At 36.6% G+C, this 26,212-nt stretch overlaps 1 protein-coding gene across 17 annotated transcripts in view; it reads right to left on the bottom strand.

Annotated features, from left to right (window-relative positions):
* The window catches only part of LOC150100204 (uncharacterized), a 566,343-nt gene that overhangs the window by 73,144 nt on the left and 466,987 nt on the right, over positions 1–26,212 (bottom strand). For all 17 annotated transcript variants that reach the window (XM_090402864.1, XM_090402869.1, XM_090402857.1 and 14 more), the window contains one exon: positions 15,035–15,271. In XM_090402864.1, the coding sequence (XP_090258990.1) occupies positions 15,035–15,271 (237 nt within the window). The remainder of the gene's footprint in view (positions 1–15,034; positions 15,272–26,212) is intronic.

Here is a 26,212-nt window from a genome sequence, read left to right as displayed (position 1 = left end):
GCAGATGTAACTGATCTACCAGTTTCTCCAAGTCTAAAGTGCAGGTACAAGGCACTTCATACACTCCAAGGTGTGCAAGAGGATGCTATAGACCAGGGGGTTCCACGGATGATTCAATCTTTAAGAGAACAGATGAAGGTAGTTAGCTGAATGAAATGTTTGAAAGTGGCACAGAGATGATAATTACAGAACTCTTTGACAATTTTTTCTGCTGTACCTTTAATATATGCAATGGAGGGGGGGGGGATAACATGACTTTCAAGGGCTGTGTCAGTTGAACATGTAACAAGTAGTCCTGGCTTGATGAGTTAGTGTTATGAGAATAACATTGTTGGGAAGAATGGTGGTGTGATTGCTTCTGTAAATACCTTCCTGTATGAGTGAGTTTTCTGTAAATGTAAAAGGATAATGAGCCATTACAAAGTCATGTCACTAGTGCATCTAGAAAGGGAAAACAATTGTTACTATCCTTTTCTATGGTGAAAGATATTTTAGGATGTTGGCTATTAAAATAAAAATCTATCCAATGTACCCAAGACCACAAGGCCAAACGGTAAATACATCATCAGCTAAGTGTGTTGTGTTGATTGTCACTAAATGTTCCATATAGAAATTAGCTGGGGGGGGGGGGGAGAGAGAGAGAATGAAACACATTGCAGTCCCATCCAGCTGTTAATATAGTTTTAACAGAATAAAAACTTCTGTAGGCAGAAGTTTTTATTCTGTTAAAACTATTTCTTTTTATTCTGTGAAGAGGGAAACGACATCAAAACTAGCCATAATTTCTTCTTTTTGAATATGTAGGTCTTTGACACTCAAAACAAAATCGACAGAATTTTTGAGGAAAGAGGCAGTCAAGTCAAATAAAGAAAGGATTTGGCTAAATACTTTGAGAGTTTATAAGTAGGTTAATCAATGCCTTCTACAATTGGTCTGAGTATTTTCTTTATGAATTTTTAGTAATCCACATAAACGAGGGATTAAGTATCCGCATGTCAAAGGAGTTAATAAATAGATATCTACACCAGGTATTAATAAGTAGTTATAAGGATCGATAAATAAAGTCTCATCCCATCTTCTTTATACCCTCTCTATATATTAAAGGTAATTCTAAATACTCCTCTATACAAGGTAATAATAAATAGTTAAGTATAGAAGATATTAAAAAAAAAAAAAAATGGGGTGCTTAAGGGTCAAAGCTGTATAACAGAGAGGAGACTTCCATATAGCCTTTAAAGGAATGCAGAGAACCAGGGCTTCTGACCTAATGCCCAATCCTCACATTCTCTTGGTGGACCCTGTTAGGTATCTACCTGGACTATTAAATAAGCACAATACTGAACTATTGTGCCTATTTTGACCCATCTACACAGATGGGTCAAAATAGGCACAAAATCCGAGTATTCAGTTCTATGAGCTTTGAAGATCTGGGGCACCAGGAGTGGGAATTTTCAGTAGCCAGCTGAAAGAAAAGCTGCACATGCTGGTATGTAATGGTAGAAGTGGATTGGGCAGCATCTCAGCTATGTTGCGTGCCCCAATTTCTAGAGCTTGTAAGAGAGAGAGTTCATCACAAACCAAAGGGTTTTATGGAAGTCTGTCGAGTGTTGTCAAGATTCTCAAATTGTGGTCGAAAGATAGATACGTAGAGTGCTCAGGCAGGGATTTTCTTTTAGTTGCATATACCAGAGACAACTGTTCATGGTGAAGTGACAAAGATGGTTAATTTGACTTGACGTACAGACTAAGAATAGGTGACATGCAAAATGCTCAATTATGTCCAATCGATTTTATTCTTAGGGTTGATACCCAATTGTTTATTGCTTGTATTTCACATTGTTTTCTTATATCTGTAATTTTTACTTTATCTAGTCTAGTTTTATTTACTATTTTTCTTAATATATTCATTTCACCTATGTTTAACATTTGGAAAGTAGATATACTAACCACTCAGTCAACCAGGCCAGCTTAGTGCTGTGAATGCAAATGCCATTTCCACAGGCCTCTCTGCATGATGCCCTGTGTTATTAGGTATCTATCTAGATACAGAAGAAATCAAAATGTGGTAGCAATCTGGGACCAAGTGAATCAAATTCAGTATTCTGTATTGGTTTAAACTATGGACAATTTCATGGTATGACATGTTGATATGTTGTGCATGCTAGCTAGAGCGTCATTTAAACAAGGCCCCCATTGTTTTCATCATAGAACTAGGACAAACATTGGAAATTCAATAACTGAAACAAACTTACCCTTAAAAGAATTGAAAATTGGCACCATCTTGACAAGGGTTATTAGAAAACAAATAGAACTTACAGAACAATTAGAGAAGTATCCTGTCAACATCAATGTTGTGCAGAAATGAAAAGGACTGAAACAGGGGTGAGATACTGCTAAATAATACAAGATGCTATATTCAGGCAATAGTAGTCAGGAATAGGAGCAAGCGGCTACAGTATTCAACACTAAGCAGGAAGATAAACAACATTAATGGCAAGCAATTTCAAGTAGGGTGATATGAGCAATCAAAATGGAAAATGTTCACAAAAGAGAAGAGGATATTTTCCAGTTATCAAAGAAGTAAGATGATGTAAAGAAAAAACTGTTCTCAAAGACCTGAATAGCAGAGTAAGAAATGAATACCAGGACATATAGATAGTTGTTGGAAGTTTTTCCACTTGTTTATACTAAAAATTAAAGATACCAAGAAATTATATACTTGGTTCATTCCTTTATACAAGTGTAAGCAAACAAAGTTGAGTTGCTCCTGTCCTGAAATACTTCAGTTTGCACCTGAAGCATTTTCAGGACAGGAGCAACTCATATATAGAAGCTAATGACTTTACATCACTTGCCTTATTATCTCATAATGCAAAGCACATATCCTTACAGACATGTACAACGCTACGCATTATGGGAAGGGTCATTACCCAGACTGGTTTCGACCTTTATTGAGGTCTCATCAGTAGAAGCCAGATCCAAAGGTGATACTAAGGTTGAAGTAATGCAGAAGTCATATTTTCATATATGAGTAGCCAAAAGGAGCCATACCTTATTTTTAAATTATTCTGGAAGGGTAGCGACCTTTCCCATAATGCATAGCATTATACATGTCTGTAAGGATAATGTGCTTTGCGTTATGGGATACTAAGGCAAGCGATGTGAAGTCATTAGCTTCTATATACAAGCTGACCCAGTTCTGAAAATACTTCAGGCACAAACTTTGTTTGCTTACACTTGGATAAAGGATTAAACCCAGTATATAATTTCTTGGTATCTTTAATTTACCAGGACATAGGGAAATATTTTGAAAAATTTAGAGAAAAAGAGCAAGGCAAATACTAATTGTATATGTTATTTCTATGGTCAGGACATGTGCTAGACATCATTAACATTATGTTCCAAAATAAAGACGTGCACAAATCACGGAGAGAATTCACAAGAAATAAGAAAAGGCGTATAATATTGCTGACAGTGAAATATTCACAACTGTTTACCATACAGTAAGCAGGGAATCTTAAATAAGTAGCCTTTCTTTTAGTTACACGGTGATCAGCATTCATTTTAGTAAAATTATGAAGACTACAACTGTGTTAGGAATAATTATTTTAACTTCCGACTTTCATATTAAGGTCATCATCTGGATTATACACATATATACAAAGACAAGCTACATTACATTTCTAACAGTAAGCAAGGTGACAATGATTTGACCAACTGTTATTCTACAGGCCTGACATCTAGTGGGAAAAAATAAAAAACCTACATCATAGAAAACTACATTCTTTGATGTAAGTTTTTTTTTTTCCCACTAGAGATCAGGCCAGTAGAATAACAACTGATCAAATCATTGTCACCTTAGTTTACTGTTAATTAAAATAATAAAATGTAATTAAAACAATTATTTTAATTGAATATCTCCACAAGTCTCAATGGGGTGCTTAAGGGTCAAAGCAGTATAACTGAGAGGAAACCTCCACATAGCCTATAAAGAAATGCGGAGAACCGACCAGGGCTTCTGACCTAATACAAAATCCTCACTGTCTCATGGTGCACCCTGTTAGGTATCTACCTGTATACTAAATGAACAAGGATGGACTGGCAATTTGGGATTTAGCCGACAAATTGTATTCTTATTGGCTTAAACCAGAAATAAAATGATGCTACAACATGACAGAATTTCATGCCGGCTGGGGTATCACAGCGGTAAACAAGCCCCACCACCACCACCACCACTGTTCTCTATTTCAATTTAAAGATTGAAATAGAGAACAGAATTAACAAAGGTAGCATGGTAGGAAATCAAATGAATAAAGTTATATGGAATAAGAGAAAAATTAGTGAAAATACTATATTAGCTGTATACAAGACAGTGTTCAAGCCAATTTTAACTTATTGATCTGAGAGCTGCGTTAGAAATCAAACACTTGACCAAAGACTAGAGATCACAGGTATGAGAGGCCTGAGAAAGATCAGAAGAGTGAACAGATGGCATCAGTGGCAATATCATATTAAAAACAAGGATATTAGGAAAGAACTTGACATTGTTAGCAGAGCTAATCTCAGATGGTATGGTCACTTAAATAGAATGGGAGAGGAAAGAAAACAAGAGTTCTCTGCAAGGCTGGCAGGAAAAAGAACCAGAGGAAGACCAAGATAAGAAAGCTGATTTATTATTGAGGTCAATTGATACAGTAAAAAGTGCCTTACAAGATAGAAATATAAGATCTGGTAATGTTGGAGTCTTAACAGGTAACAGATTGATTTGGAGGAAAATTGCAGATAGGCAGTTAGTAATGATGTTAGTTTTTCATGTAGTACTATCATATCCTGTACATCCATTGAGGTTACATATCAGGAATTTGATGATGATGATGACAAGTTTCCATAATTTTACTAGAATGAATTGAAATAAGTAGTTTTAACAAAACATAAATATCATACTAACAACAAAAATATATGTACAAAAGTTTAAATAGAATCAGAATTGTACAGCTTACAGAGATGAACAATACACCCAAAGGTACAACTACTTATGGGGGGGGGGAGGGAGGAAATGATGACTGGACAACCGAAATCAAATCATGGAGAATCACTGAAAAATTCTGAAGGAAATATAACTGCCAGGGAGCCATATGGGTAATAAATAGGTCTGCAACCACAGATGAGAAAATATTGGAAAAAATAAAAATAGGAAATAAGAAAGCTGATTTATAATTGTGGTCTTAAAGGTTCTCAGCCTAACAATGAAAAAAACGAATTTATAATTTCAAAATTATTTTTTATTTTTGAACATAATTTCCCTTCAGACACACATTTATTCCAGCAATGCTCCAGCACCATTATCCTGTCCCTGTAGTGGTTCTCAGTAAGATCCTCAAAACCCCTCTACAGCTGTAATCACCTCTTGATTCGAATAACAATCCTGACCAGTGAGGAAGGGTTTTAGTTTTTGGAAAAGATAGAAGTCAGAGGGAGCCAAATCTGGGGAATGGGTGGATGTTCCAACAATTAATAGTGCAGATCGCTTAATTTTCTCATTGCCAAAACACCTTTGTGGGCATGTGCATTGTAATGATGAAAGATGATTTTTTTTCTTCTGCAAACCGAGTCTTTCTCACAAATTTTTTCGTCTAGTCTGGTTAAAAGATTGGAATAACATTCCCCGTTATTGTTTTTATCCTTTTCAAGATAATTAATAAAAAAATGCTTTTAGCATCCCCAAACACCGATGCACGACCTTTGCTGCTGACGGAGCTGACTTTGTCTTCTGGTGTGTAATAGCGAATCCATAATAATAAATTGACGCACAAAATCAGTTTTATTCTTGTTAAAACGCTCCAAGCACTGTTCAGAGATTTTCATATGAGTGCCTATTTGATCTGCTGTGAGCAAACACGCCACCCATCTTGCGCGAAGTTTTTTTTCATTTGCAAATCTTCATGCAAAATATATCCTACATGTTCTTTTGAAATGCCTATAGTCTCAGAAATTTCATGCACTTTGACTTGCCGGTCATCCAATACCATATTGTGCACTCGATCAATGATTTCTGGTGTTATTACACTTTTTGAACGTTGTTCACATGGATCATCTTCAAGGCTGGTACAGCCATGATTAAACTCAGCACCCCATTTCTTAATTGTCGAAAACAAAGGAGAAGAGTGCCCATAAACTTTTATGAACTTCGAATGAATTTCTTGTGACGTTAAATCTTCTTTTACAAAAAATTTTATAACCACACATGTTCAATTTTATCCATTTCAAGTGATACAGAAAACACTTTTGCTTCAGACAGCTTGACAGAATGATTTGCAATTTCACATGGATGCTTATGAAAGATGTACCAAATTAGAAAAAAAAAATCTTGCCGATAGTGTTGCCATCTATGATCGAGGCTGAGAAATTTTCAGACCACCCTCATGTAAGTAAAGGTAAAACAGACATTGGAAAGAATTTTGGTTATAGGCCTCCTCTGTCTCCATCTTTCTCTATTGAAGGCTTCCTAATGCCAACATTCTCCTACCATCACCACTAGGTCATCTTTCAGTCTTCTCTCTGATTGTTCAGGTACTCATCATCATATAGGTGTTAGTGGGTCACTAATTTTGTAACTTTTCCTCTGTGCAATAAGTCCTACCCATCTCCATTTTAATGTTAAAATCTCTTCACCTACATCCAAAACTTTTGTTTCTTTTCTTATATCTTCATTACTTATTTTGTCTTGCAGTCTGAAGTTTAGCATGGCTTTCTTCATTCTGAACTCAGTTTTCCTCATTCTGTCTAATATGCGTTTGGTTATTGGCTGTGTCTCTAATCTAATACATCATAAGTAGGATGATGCACTGGTTGCAAAGTTTGCCTTTACTTAGCATTTATTTATTTATTTTTTCAGTTTGCCAAAAGGCATCTGGCCTAGACGAATTCTTAATTCTTCATGAATGTTCTTATTTCTAATGTAAAAGTTCTTCCAAGGTATACATATTCCTGTATTTGCTCTGATTTTATTATTGTTATTTGTCCTTGTTATCTAGTTTCCGTCAATATTTGTCATATGTTAGAATTTTCATAGTTTATGTATAATTCTGCTTTATTTGATAGTGTATTTAATTCATATGCTACTGCACTTTTCATGCTTTCAACAATGCAAACTTTATCCTTCACTATTGTATTCACTGTCAAAATAGGGCGATTTTTTCCCTGAGCTATTGTTGATAGAATTTTCCTGCCTTCATACATGAATTATTTTCAACTTTTTAATTGCAGACCCTTGTTTTTTAGATTTATTTTATTACAAACGCATTGTTTTGCGTTTGCATTCCATTTTAAGGGTAAAAAAAACAATGAAACTAGCAGTGATTACAAGTGACTAAGCTAACTGCACAAGACATCTCGTACTGTACTGCAATAAGGCTGTCAAAGACACACCTGTGCAAGCCACAAACGTGTTCATATGTGCTAGTAGATTTATTATGTAAATGCAAATTTATGTAAGTCATGTGTTACACAACTCTTGGGGTATAACTGTACAGTGGTACCAATACATTGTATTCTCTGCATATTCCTTAGCTGATTCAATGTCTACAGATGTTCCATTGCGCTAAACCCTTTTCTGAATCCAGATTATTTGTTATGCTGAGCTTCATCCAATAATCTGGTGATTCTGTTTGTTACTATTTTTATAAAGTTTATATCTTTGTGACAGCAAGCTTATAGGCCTGTAATTTTCTTTTTCTTATTATCCTTTTTTTGAACAAGGGCATTGTGATTACATTATTCAAACTGTTTGTTGCATATCTTTCTCTTTTAAGCATTTATTAAATAGACTTTTTAGTTCTTTTAATATTTCTTCTGCTGCTTTCCATCATTTCTATTGTAAGTCCATCTTCTCCTGACATTTTATTATATTTCACGCTTTTCATTGCTTGTTCTATTTTGAAATTTTGCATTTCTGGGATACTTTCTTCTACTTCCCGTTTTTCTGGCACGTGTGTGTGTAATAGTGCTTTTTCAACAGTGCTTCTGGTGTTTCACAATTCTGAAATATATTGTCTAGTCCTTTCTACTGTTTTTTTTTCCCCTCCTTCTTCGATATTCATGGTTTTAATGGCAGGAGTCATCTTTTCTCCCAGGATGACAAATCATCTTGGGAAAAGATTAGTAGTAGTTCATCTAACCAGAGCTGTGAAATGCCATTATTGATAGCTTCACTTTTGTGATGCAAATGGATAGGTAACATGCTACTGTTCCTAGCCAGTCTACACTGCTCTGCCTCAGAAAATGTTCGAATGACCAAATAAGCTCTATAGTCAGCTGTATTCACCCCAAGGGAAAGCAGATACTGTTGGGAAGTTGCTCCTCTGAAGTACCATTGTGGCCAGTTGGAAAGAATATACAAAATAAAGATCACAAAGGTCCAGAATGTAATGAAAAAAGGGAGGAAGAGAATACTGTAATAATGTCTGCACCAGCTAATTTTAAAGACTTAAATAAGAAACAGTTACAGAAGAGTGGCAGAAAACACTCAAGAGAAATGCAATGAGTACAATAATATTCAACCAAAAATGCTCATATATGAGACAGAAAAGCTTCAGAGTGGTTATACTGACTAATTTGTAAGGCATATTCGAAAGTTTGAGTTTCCAGCTTGTTGGAATAAATCACTCATAAAAAAATAAAAATTAAAGTGAGAATTATAAAGAAATTCCTTACTGGGTATTTCAGTTCAGAGTTCAGGCCAAATAGTGATTGCCAGAATCAGATTTTCACTTTAAAACAGACAATTGACAAATTATAAGAATAAAACAATGGTATAACAAGTAGCCTAATTTTAACTTATGAATCTGTTATGAATAATACAGTTAATCAAAGATTACAGAACACTATAGATATGTGAGTTCTGAGAAAAATTAGGAGAATGTACACATGACATCAATGACAGAATCATATTAAAAAAGAATATTAGAAAATGAACTTGAAATTGTTAGAATTCAAGATAAGTTGGTAATCTAAGTTGGCAGCATGACATAAATAGAGTGGGAGAAGCATGGCTATCAAAACAGACATTTGATGGCAGTATGGACAAAAAAGACCTAGTCAGTGGATGAGTAAAATCTAGATGGATTGATGTAACCATATTGGGAATGTGATAAACATCAGATTAATTTGGAAAAACACTGTTGATAGAATTCAGTAATAATGTAAATTAAATCATGTAGTACACCCCCATAAGGAAACACCAGGCATTTATGATGATCCCATTTTAATTAGTGATGTTTGTAGTTTCAATGTGATTTTTTAGATATTTTTAATAGATTTTGATATGTGTGATTGTGCACACATCTGCACAAATGCCACTCTTTCTGTGCATTTTCTGCCACCCAAGACAGCTTTCAGAATTACTCAACTACATCTGAGTTATCTCTACAATAGGGATCCCAGACGTCAAGTAAAATACGGGATCATCCCATTTTTGACTAATGTGTCCCGTTGTCCCGAGAAAACTCTTTAGGACCGCTTTTTGTCGTGTATTTTAGAGTTCAAGACTGAATAACAAAATCGATGAGTTACAATTTCTATTCCATTACAAACATCGCTCTCCGTCATTACAGGGAACTGTAGATGCATTGTTTTTCTCAAGGCGAGTGATGGCAACACTGCAACAATGATAAGTTTGTTAGAACAGTACGCATGAGCATTAACATTTTGGTGTGTGCCGTGACATTGGCTCAGCTTTAAATAGCATGGAACGGTCCGCTTGGCGCATGCCATTTTAGAAGCTTGCTCCGAGAGAAACAGGTTGGTGCTTGCAGAGTATTAATTATTGTATGGCTGCTGTTAAAATATATGGTTTTTCAATTCTCCTGTGGCCCTGTTGAACGTTGAAAATGCTAATTTGTTGATGAAGTAATGATAGTGAAAACAGCTCTGAAGTCCAAAAAAGATAGTGAAGTGAAGGACATGTTGAAATCCAAACATTTAGATGAAATCTGGGTGCATCTCTTAAAAAATGTTGAAGGAGAACTATCAAATTTAAAGAAAGTAGTGGAGTTCGTTATGTGTATCCCTGGAACAAATTATTTTCTCGCATGAACGCACTGTGGACTGATGAGAAAAACAAATTGCCTGTAAAAACTATAAAATCAATGCTTATTGTAAAATCATTCTTCAGTGAGGATTGTGTAGCTTTTCATGACATGATTCTTAAAAACAAACAATTGTTAAGTGAAATTCATTCTTCAGAAAAGTATTGCAAGAGTGAGCAAGACTGATTGATTAATAAGAATATTGTCAGGTGAGAAGAGCATTACTGTATTAACAATCTATTTTGTATCTATAATAGTAAGTAAAAAACCATTTGAAGGCAATTTGATTTACTATTTGTTTACTTATACTTAGTAAAGTGTGTGCATAGCAAATCTTACCACGCACACACTTGGAAAGTTAGAATCATTTTGTAAGACTGGAATATGCGATGGATGCGCATACTAAACTTTCACCCTCAGTCATAAGTGTCCTGTATTTTTTTCCAATGTATCTGGGATCCCTACTCTACAACAAATGCCAATGGACAATGTTTTGAAAAGCATGATCAATAATATGGTGTCGAGGCTAGCTGGTGAAGAGACGTACTGTCAGAGAGCTCCCGAAAGATTTGTGATTTTTGTTGATTTATTAAATATTTTGTTAGATTTAATTGTGTAATTTTAGTATATTATATTTAGTATATTGTAGTTTTATTAGTGTAGTTAGTGTGCTAAAGTGTTTTATAACATAATCTATGTCGGGAAGTCGCCGCTAGAGGGATTCGCAGTGTGTAGTGTTCGTGAAAGCTCCTGATAAGATAAGCATTATTTTCAGTTATCGTTGATAAATTTACTTAATATTACGTAGTTTTGTTTGCCTTGCGTATCTTAGTGCATCTATTTGTGTGTTTTTGGTGTTTATAATTTATAATTTGATAAAATACGTTACTAGTAAGTATGGCTCCAGTACGAAGGAAAATGGCGGCCAGTAATGATGGTTCGCCATCTTCTTTGAAGAACGGTAATGTAAAGGAGATGATTCAGTGTACTATCTGCGAAATGTACGCTTTGCGGAGTGCGGTCAGAGTGTGGTTAGATCATAATAAAGGAGTGAATGTGTGTACAAAATGTAGGGAGAATGAGGAATTGAAGTGTATTTCGGATCGTGAGTGTGATATTTTTGTCAAACTTCAGAATGAAGAAAATAGGGATATGACAAGAAACGGCGAGGTTGTACCAGAGAATTGTGAAAGTGTGAATGATAGTATTAATGGTATTACAGAGAAAAAAAAGATGCAATGAGTGAGATTGCATTGTTGAATTGTGCGATACAAAGGGCAAAACAGCAGCTAGAGCATATGAGCAAAAGTCGACTGATTGAACCAGCCAGTAATAAAAAGTATGACAGGAAAAATAGGCGTATGAGTGTAAACATGAACAAAATGAAGGATAGAGTGCTGTATGGAGATTCGTACGAGGTGTGTTAGTAGAGGATTTGACAAAATCGTACCAACCCGGTGCGACCATAAAGGATGTAACTGAGTCAATTAGAGAGCAAAAGGAAAGGATGAAAGAAATGATTGTTGTGGCAGGTACGAATGATTTGAAAGGAGATAAAATGGAAATGAAAGAAGACCTGAATGAATTGTTTGAGGTAGCAAAAGAAAAGAGTGAGAGAGTTAGAATGATTAGTCTTTTGCCACGGTATGACAGTGAAATGTTTAAAAGGAGGGCCATAATTGCGAATGACTTTATGCGTGGGTTATGTATGACGAGTGGTGTGGAATTTGTGGATGTGTGGAGTGAGTTAGATGGGAGAAAGGATCTATATAAGATGGATGGCTTGCATTTAAATGGTTATGGTGTAAGGAGACTTGAGAAAGGTGTTGCTGAATGTAGTGGATGTGCAAATTCAGGGAAACTAGATTTATTAAGGGGGGAGTGTAGATATACAGTCCTTAGGGAGGCAGTTGAATATATGAATGAATATAATATGCCCGAGCGAATAAGGACAAAAAATTAGAGTGGGATAGTTAATTTAAGGCATCAAGGTAGGGTTGGGGCTAATGGGGATCTTAAATTCATGTACACTAATGCTAGGAGTATTAGGAACAAGAAGGAAGAGTTTTTGGCCATGGTTGGCACTTCCAGACCACAGGTTATTGGTATTACTGAATCATGGCTGACTGTAGATGATATAGCTAGTGGGATTGAATGTGATGGATATAGTGTGTTCAGGAATGACAGGGAGAATAAAATGGGGGGAGGAGTATTGTTGATGATAGCTGATGAGCTACAGCCAAGGAGAATAGAAGTTGAATTGCAGGATAGAGATAAGAGCACATTTGAGGCCATTTGGTGTGAGTTGTGGCTAGCAGAACTAAATATACAATTGGGGCTGCTATAGGCCAGGTGATGGAAAAGATGGTGGTGACAGTATGCACAAGCAAATAGAAGAAATGAGTGGAAGGAGAGTAATTATTATGGGAGATTTCAACCATGGTCGCATTGATTGGAGTGAGGAGAGGACACACACGGGTGGAAGGAATTGGATTTTATGCGGTATTAAGGGATAACTATCTGGGACAGCATGTAATGGAAAATACTAGGAGGCAGAGAGTGCTTGACCTAGTAATTACATCTGAGGATTTGGCTGTAACAAATATGACCCCATTGCCACCAATTGGTGAGAGTGATCATAGGGTCTTGACTTGAGAGGTGGCTAAAGGTGTGGAATTTTCAATTAAGAAAGGGTACATGTGGAATTATCGGGCTGGAAAGTATGACAAGCTTAGGAGTTTGATTGGTTCAGTGCCATGGCATGTACACTTGCAAGGGCTAGATGTTGATAGTGCATGGGAGGCAGTTAAGAAATATTTGAATGAAGCAATGGCTGACTGTATACCTAGAGTCCGAATAATAAATCAAGTAGGGGTTAAATGGATGAATAACACCATTAAGCTTGAGCTGCAAAAAAAGAAACAACCATGGAGAGAATTTAAGGAGAAAGGTGACCGGCAGGCACATGAACGGCATAAAGCGCAGGCCAGAAGGGTAACGAGTGTGGTAAGAAAAGCAAAAAAGGATTACGAAAGAACATTGGCCATGCAACTAAAGAGAATCCTAAACAGTTTTTTAGATATGTAGCAAGTAAAAGAAAAAATGTACATGGCAGAATGATTTTAAAGAATGCCGATAGTAGGGAGGCAACTGAATCAGTTGATATAGTTGAGTTACTGAGTGAGCACTTTGCAAGTATATATCATCCAGGTGGTGACATTGCAGAAATGAATGAAGCAGTAGATTATACGGGAATTGTGGTGAATGAAGTGGAGGTGAGTAGTCTATTGCATAACCTCAATGTCAATACATCCGTGGGATTGGATGGTATACCAGCTCGTGTCGTACGAGAAGCAGCTAAAGAATTGTCAGTACCCTTGACCATTTTGTTTAATTTGAGTCTCGGGTCTGGGTTAGTCCCGAGGGGGTGGAAAGAGGGGAAAATAGTTCCACTGCATAAAGGTGGTTCCAAGACTGCTGTTGTAAATTACCGACCGATTAGCATATCAGGAATCATTGTCAAGGTCTTAGAGAAATTAGTCAAGAAAAGAATACAGGATTGGATAGATGAAAATGGGATATTGTATGGGGGACAATATGGTTTTGTGAAGAGTAGATCATGCCTCAGTAACTTGCTCACGTTTTATAACACAGTGACGGCTGAATAGGGGTAATGGGTTTACAGTGGATAGGAGTAATGGGTTTACAGTGATACTACTGGACCTTGCCAAGACCTTTGACAGGATACTACATGGAACCCTAATCAGTAAACTGAAGCAGATGGGGATAGATATAGGGTTGGTGAGATGGATAGGAGGATGGTTGAAGGAGAGATACCAGAGAGTGGTTTATTCAGGAGTGGAGTCTAAAAGATGGCTTGTGACTAGTGGTGTGTCGCAGGGCTCTGTTCTTGGACCACTGCTTTTCAATTTGTTCATCAATGATATAGGAAAGGATTTGAGAGGAAGTGTTCACTTGTTTGCTGATGATGCAAAGTTGGGTAGAGCAATTGTGAGTGCACAGGATGTCAAAATTTTACAGGATGATTTGGATAGTTTGGAGGACTGGGCTAGGAAAAATGGATGTCAATTTAATGTGGCAAAGTGTAAGGTTATGCACTTTGGGGTGAAAAGAATAGCAGCAGTATATCGCATTGGTGGAACCGTACTCCAGGAGATTGATGAGGCCAGGGATTTGGGAGTGTTGGTGGATAGGGAATTGAAGTTTAGGGAGCACATTGCAAAAGTGACTAACTCAGCTCATCAAATCACTTGGCTTCTGAAAAATACTTTAATATGCAGAGACAAACAAGTTATTGTTCCTCTGTATCGAGCCTTGATAAGACCCCATCTGGACTACTGTGCTCAGTTATGGGCACCAGGGTTTCTTCGTGATGGGGAGGAAGTGGAGAGGATCCAGAGACGAGTGACCAAAATGATAGCAGGTCTGTGGAATGAACCTTATGAGAACAGGTTGAAGATTTGTGGGTTGCAGAGATTGGACAATAGGCGAAGGAGGGGTGATATGATTGAGACATTCAAATTACTGAAGGGTTTCTATAAGATTGATCCAGAAGATATTTTTGAAAATATGACTGGTGGTTGGAGGACTAGGGGCCATACATGGAAGCTGGGCAAGAATGTGGTTAACAAAGGTGTTAGAGCTAGGTTTTTAACTTGGAGAGTGGTGAATGAGTGGAATAAGCTTCCAGAGTCTGTTGTGGGTGCTACGACCGTGAATGAGTTCAAGGCAAGGTATGATAGATACTGTGTGAATGTTGAATAGTTGTTCTTGACATGATGTTAGGGCCTCCCTCGATGAGTCTGTCGACTCCTTGGAGTTGCCCGGAACAATAATAATAATATCATTAATCTACAGATGAAACATATATGAAATCAAATTTCACCTATATCAATTTCCTGACTATCTAACAAATGAGAGTAACATACCTGATTAACAGAACCTGGTTGACTAACAAAATTTTGTGCTTTAAGTGTTGGAACAATAAAGCCTTGCTGAATAAAAGATGCAGAAGGTGTTGGTGAACCAATACTTTCAACTGTAGGAACTCCTGTTGTAGCAACAGGGGAAAGAGGATCCTGAGATGGCTGAACTGGAATCTGAGCTGGCAGGAAATTTAAGTTGGACATTTGAGTTACAAGGTCCACTGTCTGATTAGAAGATTCCTAAAATCAGAGGGAAAATTATCATTTATCACTGATATATACTACTACTAACTATTGGGCACTTATACAAACTGAAAGAATAAACATATGCAAAGTATATACAATAGCACATCAACATTTTTACGGTTACACAGAGTGGTTTTCAGCATTTGTTCTCTAATCAGTTAGCCTGTTTAAAAGCAGAAGCAAGAAAAAAAAAATTTTTTTTTCAGAGGAAAACCATGCCATCTCTGTATGAGGTTGGCTAATAAATTCAGCTGAAAAGCCCTCAAAAGTTCTTCACATCCTAAATAGGATTCAAACCCAGGCCATTTTTCCAAACACAAGAATAATTTTGTAAAACTAGAGAAAAATTATTACTATTATTACTACTACTACACACTGGTATTATCTATCTCCATGGAGTCTGAAGACATTGCTGGAGGCTCAAAAACATTTCAACCACTATTTGCACAATACTTGTCATGTCTGATTATTAATACTAATGAATTCACAGACATGATGAATTTTCTATACACATTACATTTTTTTAATATCTGATCCACACACAAAAGGCTGCAAAACCTACAGCACATGAGTGTCGTGTGTGTGGGCAAGAGGAATAAAGGAGGAAGATATAAACAGAAAATATTATATAAAAAATTATATCTACCCTATATATATATAGGGTAGATATAAAAAACGATACACCTTTTTTATGTCACGTTTTTTGAAGCTCAGGGGCTACCCTGAGTGTTGAGTCTTCAAAATTCAAATCATCAGAATTCAAGGAGAACCGGCCCAGTCCGGAATTCAGGGGGTTGGATGCTGCAGGTGTCAGGGGGCTTAGCCCCCTTAATATATAAAATGAGATGACAAAAAAATTGGGTTTAATAGGCTGGAGATTTTGATACAAACTATTAGCCTACTAGTTTCGTCATGTTAACTGGTGGCTTCTTCTGGGCCAGATAAATCCAGACATAACAGCTTAAAAACAAAATCGAGCTTAAGTTATGAATTAATACATAACTGAAAGATGAAAAAATATCAAATTCATAGGAACCGTTATACAAACACGTGGAGCGTGGATCTTAGCACTTGGTCAGTCATTGATAAGCAGATGCATCCCCATAATTGGCTGCAAAGTTGAACTTTGATGTGTTGAGAGATCTTACGAGTGATTTCCAGATATCACAAAGGATTATCCCCTGGTTTCTGTTGTTAAACTTTGATAAATTGAGATTCCTAAGAATTCTAATTTTATCATCGTTTAACATGAAAAACCTTGTGGGGAATATGCTTGCTTCTAGGTATGTGCTGTATGCAACTGGTAAAATATAGATTACATTATTATATAGAAAAGAGATTGTGAATATTTCAAGGCAGGAATACTTACTTGATTGCATATTGCCAGTGATACATTATGAATTAATATTATTTTGTTAGAATTGATAATATATGTTTCTGTAGTATGACTTGCATTAAGCTGCTGTGAACAAAAATTGAAAATGCGCGGGCACGCCGACGGAAAGAAAGGTTACCCCCCAGGCAGTCGCGCGCCCATGACACGTGCAAAAGCGAGTAGTCAGAAAAAACAAACAATACAAAACGAGACCCATGTGGGAGAAATTTAACACATTGGGTGAGCTACGTGAGTTACGGTGAATGCCAATAGGGGAGATGATATAGAAGGGTTAGAAGATGATTATAGAAGGATAATGGTATCCCATTATCAACTGGATAGTAATAGAAAGAATCCACTCTATAAAATCAGCTTTCATTCTGATAATTGATGAGGTACTTCTTAATGAAATATAACAGTTTTATATTAAATTCTTTATTTTGTCTTTAATAAGTTGAACTTATTAAATTGACATAAACTTATTAAATGTAGTAGGAAGATAATATACATAAATTATGTGTATAGAAAGTTCAATAATTGTCATCTTTCTCTTTGAACTCATTTACTCATAGTGGACTGATGGATTCACCACTCTACAAAAAATCTCCTACTAATATCCTTGCTAACCTCACTTTTACTCAACTTCCTAGAAATGACCACAAGTTCTCCCCCCCCCCACCCCACAAAGTCAGTGATAAATTTTGTCTGGTTCAATCCTATAAAATTCTTTTAGTAACTTGTATCACTGACTTGTGTCAGGTTCCTTCTATATTCTTTCCTATATGGCCTCACTTGGCTGACTCTTGCTTACTTCGACCCCGAGGTTATTAGAGCACTCGAGGCCCGAGGGTGTCTCTTCTTTTCCCAACTTCTACTCTAGCTGGTAGAGGGCAGCAGCTCTACTAGTACTTGCTGGAGCACTTCACTGGAGAAGGCAATGGGACACCACTCCACTAATATCCCTAGAAAATTTTAGTAGCAATGAATAGAACTTAGGGGGCAGCTACCAGCCCTGCAAACCAAGGTGGTGTCTCTTGGCACAGAGAGGAAAAGAAGGTGCACATTGGAATGGATACAATATTGGGAAATAAGGATGCTTCAAAGGCTGATGTTCCTCAAGATCAAACTTCTAAAAGTGACTTAAAACAAGTTATAAACAAACTGAAAATAAAAGATCATCAGAGAATCAAAATTGCAACATGGAATGTGTGAACAATGAAGAGATGTAGAAAATTAGAAAATCTCAAACAAGAAATGGACAAAGGAAAAATTGATATCATAGGGCTCTGTGAAGTCAGATGAGAAGGAATAGGCGATTTTTATAGTGACGAAGTAAGAGTAATTTACTCAGGTGGAGATAAAAAGGAAAAAGGAGTTGCACTTGTTTTTAATAAAAGAACAGCAAAGAGCATCATTAGCATAAACTGTCTGAATGACAGGATTATGGTGGTAAAATTGAAGGCTGAACTGGTGGGCATAACAATAATGCAGGTATATATGCCAACAAGTGACCATTCAGATGAGGAAATAAAAGAAATGTATGAACAATTACAAGAACTAATTAAAGAAGAAAAAAGAAAAGACTATATGATTATAATGAGAGATTGGAATGGAGTTGTAGGAGAAGAAGAGGATCAGAGTGTAGTAGGAAGATATGAACTAGGTAATAGAAATGAGAGAGGGGAAAGATTAGTGGAATTCTGTAAAGAAAATAAGCTAATAATTACGAATACTTGGTTTAAAAAATCTAAGAGAAGACTATACACATGGAAAAAAAACCAGGAGATACGGAAAGGTATCAAATTGATTACATTATAGTAAAGCAAAGATACAAGAATAGTGTAAAAAATGCATGCGCATATCCTGGAGCTGATATTTATTATGACCACAACCTACTATTCATAGAAATAAATGTGAAACTAAAGAAAATAAAAGAAGTTATGAAAAGGAAAAAATGGAACTTAGAGAAATTAAAAAATACCAAGGAATTTGGAAATAGATTGGAGAAAGAATTAGAGGAAACAAGTTTTGTCAAAACTGAAGATCCAGAAAAAAATGGGAACAAGTTAAATAGAAAATAAAGAAGATTGCAGAAGAAGAAATTGGATATGTAAGAGCTAAAAGAATAAAAAAAACCTTGGATAACTAATGAGATGATTTCTCTAATGGAATAAAGAAGAAAATGGAAAAATAAAGACACCCCCAAAAGGGAAAATACAATAAGAACCCTGAATGACAAATTGAGAAGGGAAGCAGAAAGAAGTAGAGAAGATTGGCTTAAAAAACAATGTGAAGAAATAGAAAACTATGAGAGAGTGGGAAGGTATGATCTTTTGTATGAGAAAGCAAGAAGCATGAATCACAAGAGAAATGGAATTCGAGTTAGAGGCATTGAAAATAACAATGGAGAAATCATAACTGAAGAAGATAAAATCCAATTATAGGATATAAAGAAGGTAAATAAAGATGACCTGGGCCTAGAGATTTTGAAAACAGAAGTACAAATGGCCATTAAAGAACTAAAATGTGGAAAGGCAGAAGGAATAGATGAAATGCCTGCAGAATTCCTGAAACAACTTCAGAAGAAAGGAACTGAAGGAAATAACCAAAATAATAAATTTAATTTATAACAAAGGAGAACTACCAAAAGATTTTATGACCTTAATATTTATACCTATACCAAAGAAAAGTAATGCAGTGAACTGCAAGGATTTTAGAACAATAAGCCTCATTTCCCATACATCAAAAATACTTATGAGAATCTTAACATGAAGACTTGCATCTAAAGTGGAAGAATTTCTTGGAGAAGATCAGTTTGGTTTCAGGAAGGGTAGGGGAACAAGAGATGCGATTGGACTGTTAAGAATAGTAAGTGAAAGAAGTCTAGAAGTGAATAAAGAAGTTAATATCTGTTATATAGATTTTGAAAAAGCTTTTGACTTTGTAAAATGGGATAAGATGGTGGAAGTAATAGAAAAGCTTGGTATAGATTGGAAAGACAGAAGGCTAATTATTTCACTATATATGGGAGAAACTGCCATGGTGAGATATATATGGTACAACAGAACCAGGTATCATTGGACGAGGAGTAAGACAAGGCTAATCTCTGTCACCAATTTTGTTTAACATGTATTCTGAAGCAATGTTTAAAGAAGCATTGGAGAATTCAGAAGGAATAAAGATTGGAGGTAGACAGATATTTGCAATAAGATACACAGGTGACAAGGCATTATTATCATATCGAACACTGAAACAGGACTACAACATCTGTTGAACAGATTACTGGAATCCTGTATCAATTATGGAATGAAAATTAACATCATAAAAACAAAGGTAATGAAAATAGCAAGGAAAGAGGCAAATGGGATATCAGAATAAATGGGGAAAAATTGAATCAAGTAAAGACATTTAAATATCTAGGAAGTGTTATTAACAGTGATGGTAGATGTAAAAGTGACATAAAAGCAAGAATAGAGATGGGAAGAGATGCTTTTAGTAGAAAATGGAATTTATTCAGAAGTAAAATGGATAGAAACCTAAAGAAAAGACTAATAAAATGTTATGTGTGGAGTGTTACCTTCTATGCAGCTGAAACTTGGACACTGAAGAAAGAAGAAATTAAGATTTTGGAAAGCTTTGAGATGTGGATTTGAAGAAGGATGGAAAAAATCAAATGGATAGATAAAATAACTAATGAAGAGGTCTTAAAAAGAGTAGAATAAGAAAGAAGTCTGTTAAGGAGAATAAAAAGAAGCAAGGAAAACTGGATCGGACATATTCTGAGAGGAAATGGAATCATCAGAGATGCCATCGAAGGAAAAAGACCCAGAGGAAGAGTAAGGAAAACAATGCTAGATGACATGCTGAATGGAGACAGGTACACAACCTTGAAAGAGAAGGCTCAGAACAGAAGAGAGTGGAAGGAAAGTTTCTGCTACTAAAAGAAGAACCTGCTCAATTGCAGAATACTCAAGAAGAATCACTAATCGCATTCCACCTTTTCTGCATATCACTATCATCCAATTTTGCAACCAAGCCTTCAATCTATCCTCAGAGTATTCCATAGACCTGTTACCATTTCAGTCACTCACCTTACAATCCTTTCCACATCTTTTCTTATCTCCAAGAAACCCAGTGACAAGATCTATGAACGAATCCAAGAACAGTAACATATGAATATGGTAAAGAACATGAAGTGGTGCTTTGGGATAAGTCGACAAAAAATGTGTGCTCCTCATTATTATAATTTTTAAGTGATTTCTTACTTAAATTTCAAATGAAATCATAGCAGTAATTCTCAAAATATCAGGAAGATATTATTATTCCGGGCAACTCATCGAGGGAGGCCCTCACATCATGTCAAGAACAACTATTCGACATTCACACAGTATCTATCATACCTTGCCTTGAACTCATTCACGGTCGTAGCACCCACAGCAGACTATGGCAGCTTATTCCACTCATTCACCACTCTCCAAGTAAAAAACCTAGCTCTAACACCTTTGTTAACCACATTCTTGCCCAGCTTCCATGTATGGCCCCTAGACCTCCAACCACCAGTCCTATTTTCAAAAATATCTTCTGGATTAATCTTATAGAAACCCTTCAGTAATTTGAATGTCTCAATCATATCACCCCTTTTCTGCCTATCTACCAATTTTTGCAACCCATAAATCTTCAACCTGTTCTCATAAGGTTCATTCCACAGACCTGCTATCATTTTGGTCACTCGTCTCTGGATTCTCTCCACTTCCTCCCCATCACGAAGACACCCTGGCGTTCATAATTGGGCACAGTAGTCCAGGTGGACTACTGTGCCCAATTATGAGATGGACTACTGTGCACAGTAGTCTTATCAAGGCTCGATACAGAGGAACAATAACGTGTTTGTATCTGCATGTTAAAGTATTTTTCAGAAGCCAAGTGATTTGATGAGCTGATTTAGTCACTTTTGCAATGTGCCCCCTAAACTTCAATTCCCTATCCACCAACACTCCCAAATACCTGGCCTCATCAATCTCCTGGAGTACAGTTCCACCAATGTCATATACTGCTGCTATTCTTTTCACCCCAAAATGCATAACCTTACACTTTGCCACATTAAATTGACATCCGATTTTTCCTAGCCCAGTCCTCTAAATTATCCAAATCATCCTATGATATTAATTTTGACATCCTGTGCACTCACAATTGCTCTACCCAACTTTGCATCATCAGCAAACAAGTGAACACTTCCTCTCAGATCCTTTCCTATATCATTGATGAACAAATTGAAAAGTAGTGGTCAAAGAACAGAGCCATATGGCACACCACTAGTCAACAAGCCGTCATTTGGACTCAACTCCTGAATAAACCACTCTCTGGTATTTCTCCATCAATCACCCTCATATCCATCTCACCAACCCTATATCCATCCCCAACTGCTCCAGTTTACTGATTAGGGTTCCATGTGGTATCCTGTCAAAAGGCCTTGGCAAGGTCCAGTAGAATCACTGTAAACCCAATACCCTTATCCAGTTCAGTCGTTACTGTGTTATAAAACGCGAGCAAGTTACTGAGGTATGATCTACCCTTCAAAAAACCACGTTGTCCCACCATACAATATCCAATTTTCATCTATCCAATCCTGTATTCTTTTCTTGACTAATTTCTCTAAGACCTTGACAACGATTCCTGATATGCTAATCGGTCGGTAATTTACAACAGCAGTCTTGGAACCACCTTTATGCAGTGGAACTATTTTCCCCTCTTTCCACCCCCTCGGGACTAACCCAGACCCGACACTCAAATTAAACAAAATGGTCAAGGGTACTGACAATTCTTTACCTGCTTCTTGTATGACACGAGCTGGTATACCATCCAATCCCACAGATGTATATTGACATTGAGGTTATGCAATAGACTACTCACCTCCACTTCATTCACCACAATTCCCGTATAATCTACTGCTTCATTCATTTCTGCAATGTCACCACCTGGATGATATATTCTTGCAAAGTGCTCACTCAGTAACTCAATTATATCAACTGATTCAGTTACCTCCCTACCATCAGCATTCTTTAAAATCATTCTGCCATATACATTTTTCCTTTTACTTGCAACATATCGAAAAAACTGTTTAGGATTCTCTTTAGTTGCATGGCCAATGTTCTTTCGTAATACTTTTTTTGCTTTTCTTACCACACTCGTTACCCTTCTGGCCTGCGCTTTATACTGATTGTGTGCCTGCTGGTCACCTTTCTCCTAAAATTCCCTCCATAGTTGTTTCTTTTTTTGCAGCTCAAGCTTAATGGTGTTATTCATCCATTTAACCACTACTTGATTTATTATTTGGACTCTAGGTATACAGTCAACCATTGCTTCATGCAAACACTTCTTAACTGCCTCCCATGCACTATCAACATCTACCCCTTGCAGGTGTACATGCCATGGCACTGAACCAATCAAACTCCTAAGCTTGTCATACTTTCCAGCCCGATAATTCCACATGTACCCTGTCTTAATTGTAAATTCCACACCTTTAGCCACCTCCCAAGTCAAGACCCTATGATCACTCTCACCAATTGGTGAGAATGTGGTCATATTTGTTACAGCCAAATCCTCATATGTAATTACTAGGTCAAGCACTCTCTGTCTCCTAGTATTTTCCATTATATGCTGTCGCAAATAGTTATCCCTTAATAACCACATAAAATCAAATTCCTTCCTCCCATGTGTCCTCTCCTCACTCCAATCAATGCGACCATAGTTGAAATATCCCATAATAATTACCCTCTTTCCACTCATTTCTTCTATTTGCTTGTGCATACTGTCTCCACCATCTTTTCCATCACCTGGTCTATAGTAGCACCCAATTGTATATTTTGTTCTGCTAGCCACAATCTCACACCAAATGGCCTCAAATGTGCTCTTTTCTCTATCCTGCAATTCAACTTCTATTCTCCTTGGCAGCAGCTCATCAGCTATCATCAACAATATTCCTCCCCCCATTTTATTCTCCCTGTCATTCCTGAACACACTATACTCATCATATTCAATCCCACTAGCTATATCATCTACAGTCAGCCATGATTCACTAATGCCAATAACCTGTGGTCTGGAAGTGCCAACCATGGCCAAAAACTCTTCCTTCTTGTTCCTAATACTCCTAGCATTAGTGTACATGAATTTAAGACCCCCATTAGCCCCATCCCTACCTTGATGCCTTATATTAACTATCTCATTCTGATTTGTTGTCCTTATTCACTCGGGCATATTATACTCATTCATACATTCAACTGCCTCCCTAAGGTCTGTATATCTACTCCCCCGCCCCGTTAATAAATCTAGTTTCCCTGATTTTGCACATCCACTACATTCAGCAACGCTTTTTCAAGTCTCCTTACACTGAATCCATTCAAATGCAAGCCATCCATCTTATATAGATCCTTTCGCCCATCGAACTCACTCCACAAATTCCACACCACTCGTCATACATAACCCACGCATAAAGTCATTTGCAATTATGGCTCTCCTTTTAAACACTTCACTGTCATACAGCGGCAAAAGACTAATCATCCTAACTCTCTCACTCTTTTCTTTTGCTACCTCAAACAATTCATTCAGGTCTTTTATCATTTCCATTTTATCTCCTTTCAAATCATTCGTACCTGCCAACAGTCAATTCTTTCACCCTTTCCTTTTGCTCTCTAATAGACTCAGTTATTACATCCTTTATGGTCGCACCAGGTTGGTACGATTTTGTCAAATCCTCTACTAACACACCTCGTACTAACGAGTCTCCATACAGCACTCTCTCCTTCATTTTGTTTACGTTCACACTCATACGCTTATTTTTCCTATCATATTTTTTATTATTTGCTAGTACACTTAGTCGACTTTTGTTCATACGCTCTAGCTGCCGCGTTGCCCTTTGTATCGCTCCGCTCAACAACGCGATCTCACTCATTGCATCTATCTCATCTTTTTTATTCTCTGTAAAACCATTAATTTGCTCTGAATTAATACCATCATTCACACTTTCTACATTCACGCCCTCACAGTTCTCTGGTACAACCTCACCAGTTCTTGTCGTATCACTATTTTCTTCATTCTGAAGTTTGACAAAAATATCACACTCACTACCTGAAATACACTTTAATTCCTCATTCTCCTTACATTTTCTACACACATTCACTCCTTTATTATCATCTAACCATACTCTGACCACACTTCGCAAAGCGTACATTTTGCAAATAGTACACTGAATCATCTCCTTTATGTTACCATTATTGAATAAAGATGACGAACCTTCATTACTGGCCGCCATTTTCCTTCTTACGGGAGCCATACTCACTTCTAATGTATTTAATGAAATTATAAAATGAAACACCAAAAACACACAAACAGACACACTAAGATACGCAAGGCAAACAAAACTATGTAATATTCAAGTAAATTTATCAATGATAACTTAAAATAACACTTATCTTATCAGGGGCTCTCAACAAACACAAACGACTACGAATCCCTCTAGCTACTGTATTCTGATTATATTATTATAGATTTATCTTAAGTACCCCATAAGTTTTTCTATTCATATAAAATCAGCCACGAGCAAGTGTCCACTAATGCCAACCATAAAAAGCAAAGATGGTGGCAGTAAAACCCGACGATGACTGAGTATGCTAGGCATATGTAATGCAGCGCAGTCATCCAGAACCAATAAATCCAAAGATGCTATCAAGTGTTGTAGCTGCAGATAAGATGTCACAGATAGACAAAAAAAAGTCTTCTATGCAATTTCTGTCACAAATGGTCATATACTCAATCTTCATTGAAGAAATCTCCAGAATGGAAGTACATATTTCACATTCCATGCTAAATTTCCATCTCCTAAGCAAGCTCTGGTTCTCCAAAAGCTGAACCAAGGCTGTAGAAATGAAGAACCAACACACCACAACTAGCTATCTATCATCAAGAACTCTGCCTTCTCTCACCATTCGTTACAAAGCCCGAAAGAGATGTAAGAAAATCATCAATGTACCAAAAACCAATTCCAGAGGCAAAAGTAAGAAATAGCCCTACCCCATGTTTCTCAAGGAATACAATGCACAGGCCTTTAAATCCAATGTGAACAAGTTCCTCATTCCCAATTCTCTTCCCATATGTGGTATAACGTACCATAGGTTGAACCAACTAATCTCTCATGTATTGGCCCAACATAAAAAAATCAAGTACAAACTTTATGGCTAATTTCAAAAGGTACAACACTTTCTGCTATACTTTCTAAACTTTCTGCTTCATTGTTGCTATTCCATGTTCTTTAGGAATTTCTATTAGGGACACTGCTCCACTGAAATTGCCATTACCCTTCCTCCACTTTTCTCTAATCATTTGTAAATATAGACAACTACTAGTTAACATCTATATACAAATAGCTTTAAATTTATGAACTAAATCCTTATTCTCTTCCTTCATTGATCTTCCTCTGTTCTTTGGAACAGACTTCCCATACCATTTTTTCCAATAAATGAGCCTTTAGCTTTTCAAGAAACACATTAACAGATTCATTTGTTCTC

The sequence above is a fragment of the Typopeltis vanoorti genome, chromosome 13 (genome assembly GCF_054136105.1).
Source record: "Typopeltis vanoorti isolate ZY-2024b chromosome 13, IOZ_Tvanoo_1.0, whole genome shotgun sequence".
In the NCBI taxonomy this organism is placed as follows: Eukaryota; Metazoa; Arthropoda; class Arachnida; order Uropygi; family Thelyphonidae; genus Typopeltis; species Typopeltis vanoorti.
This window is presented reverse-complemented; position numbering and strand designations above follow the sequence as displayed.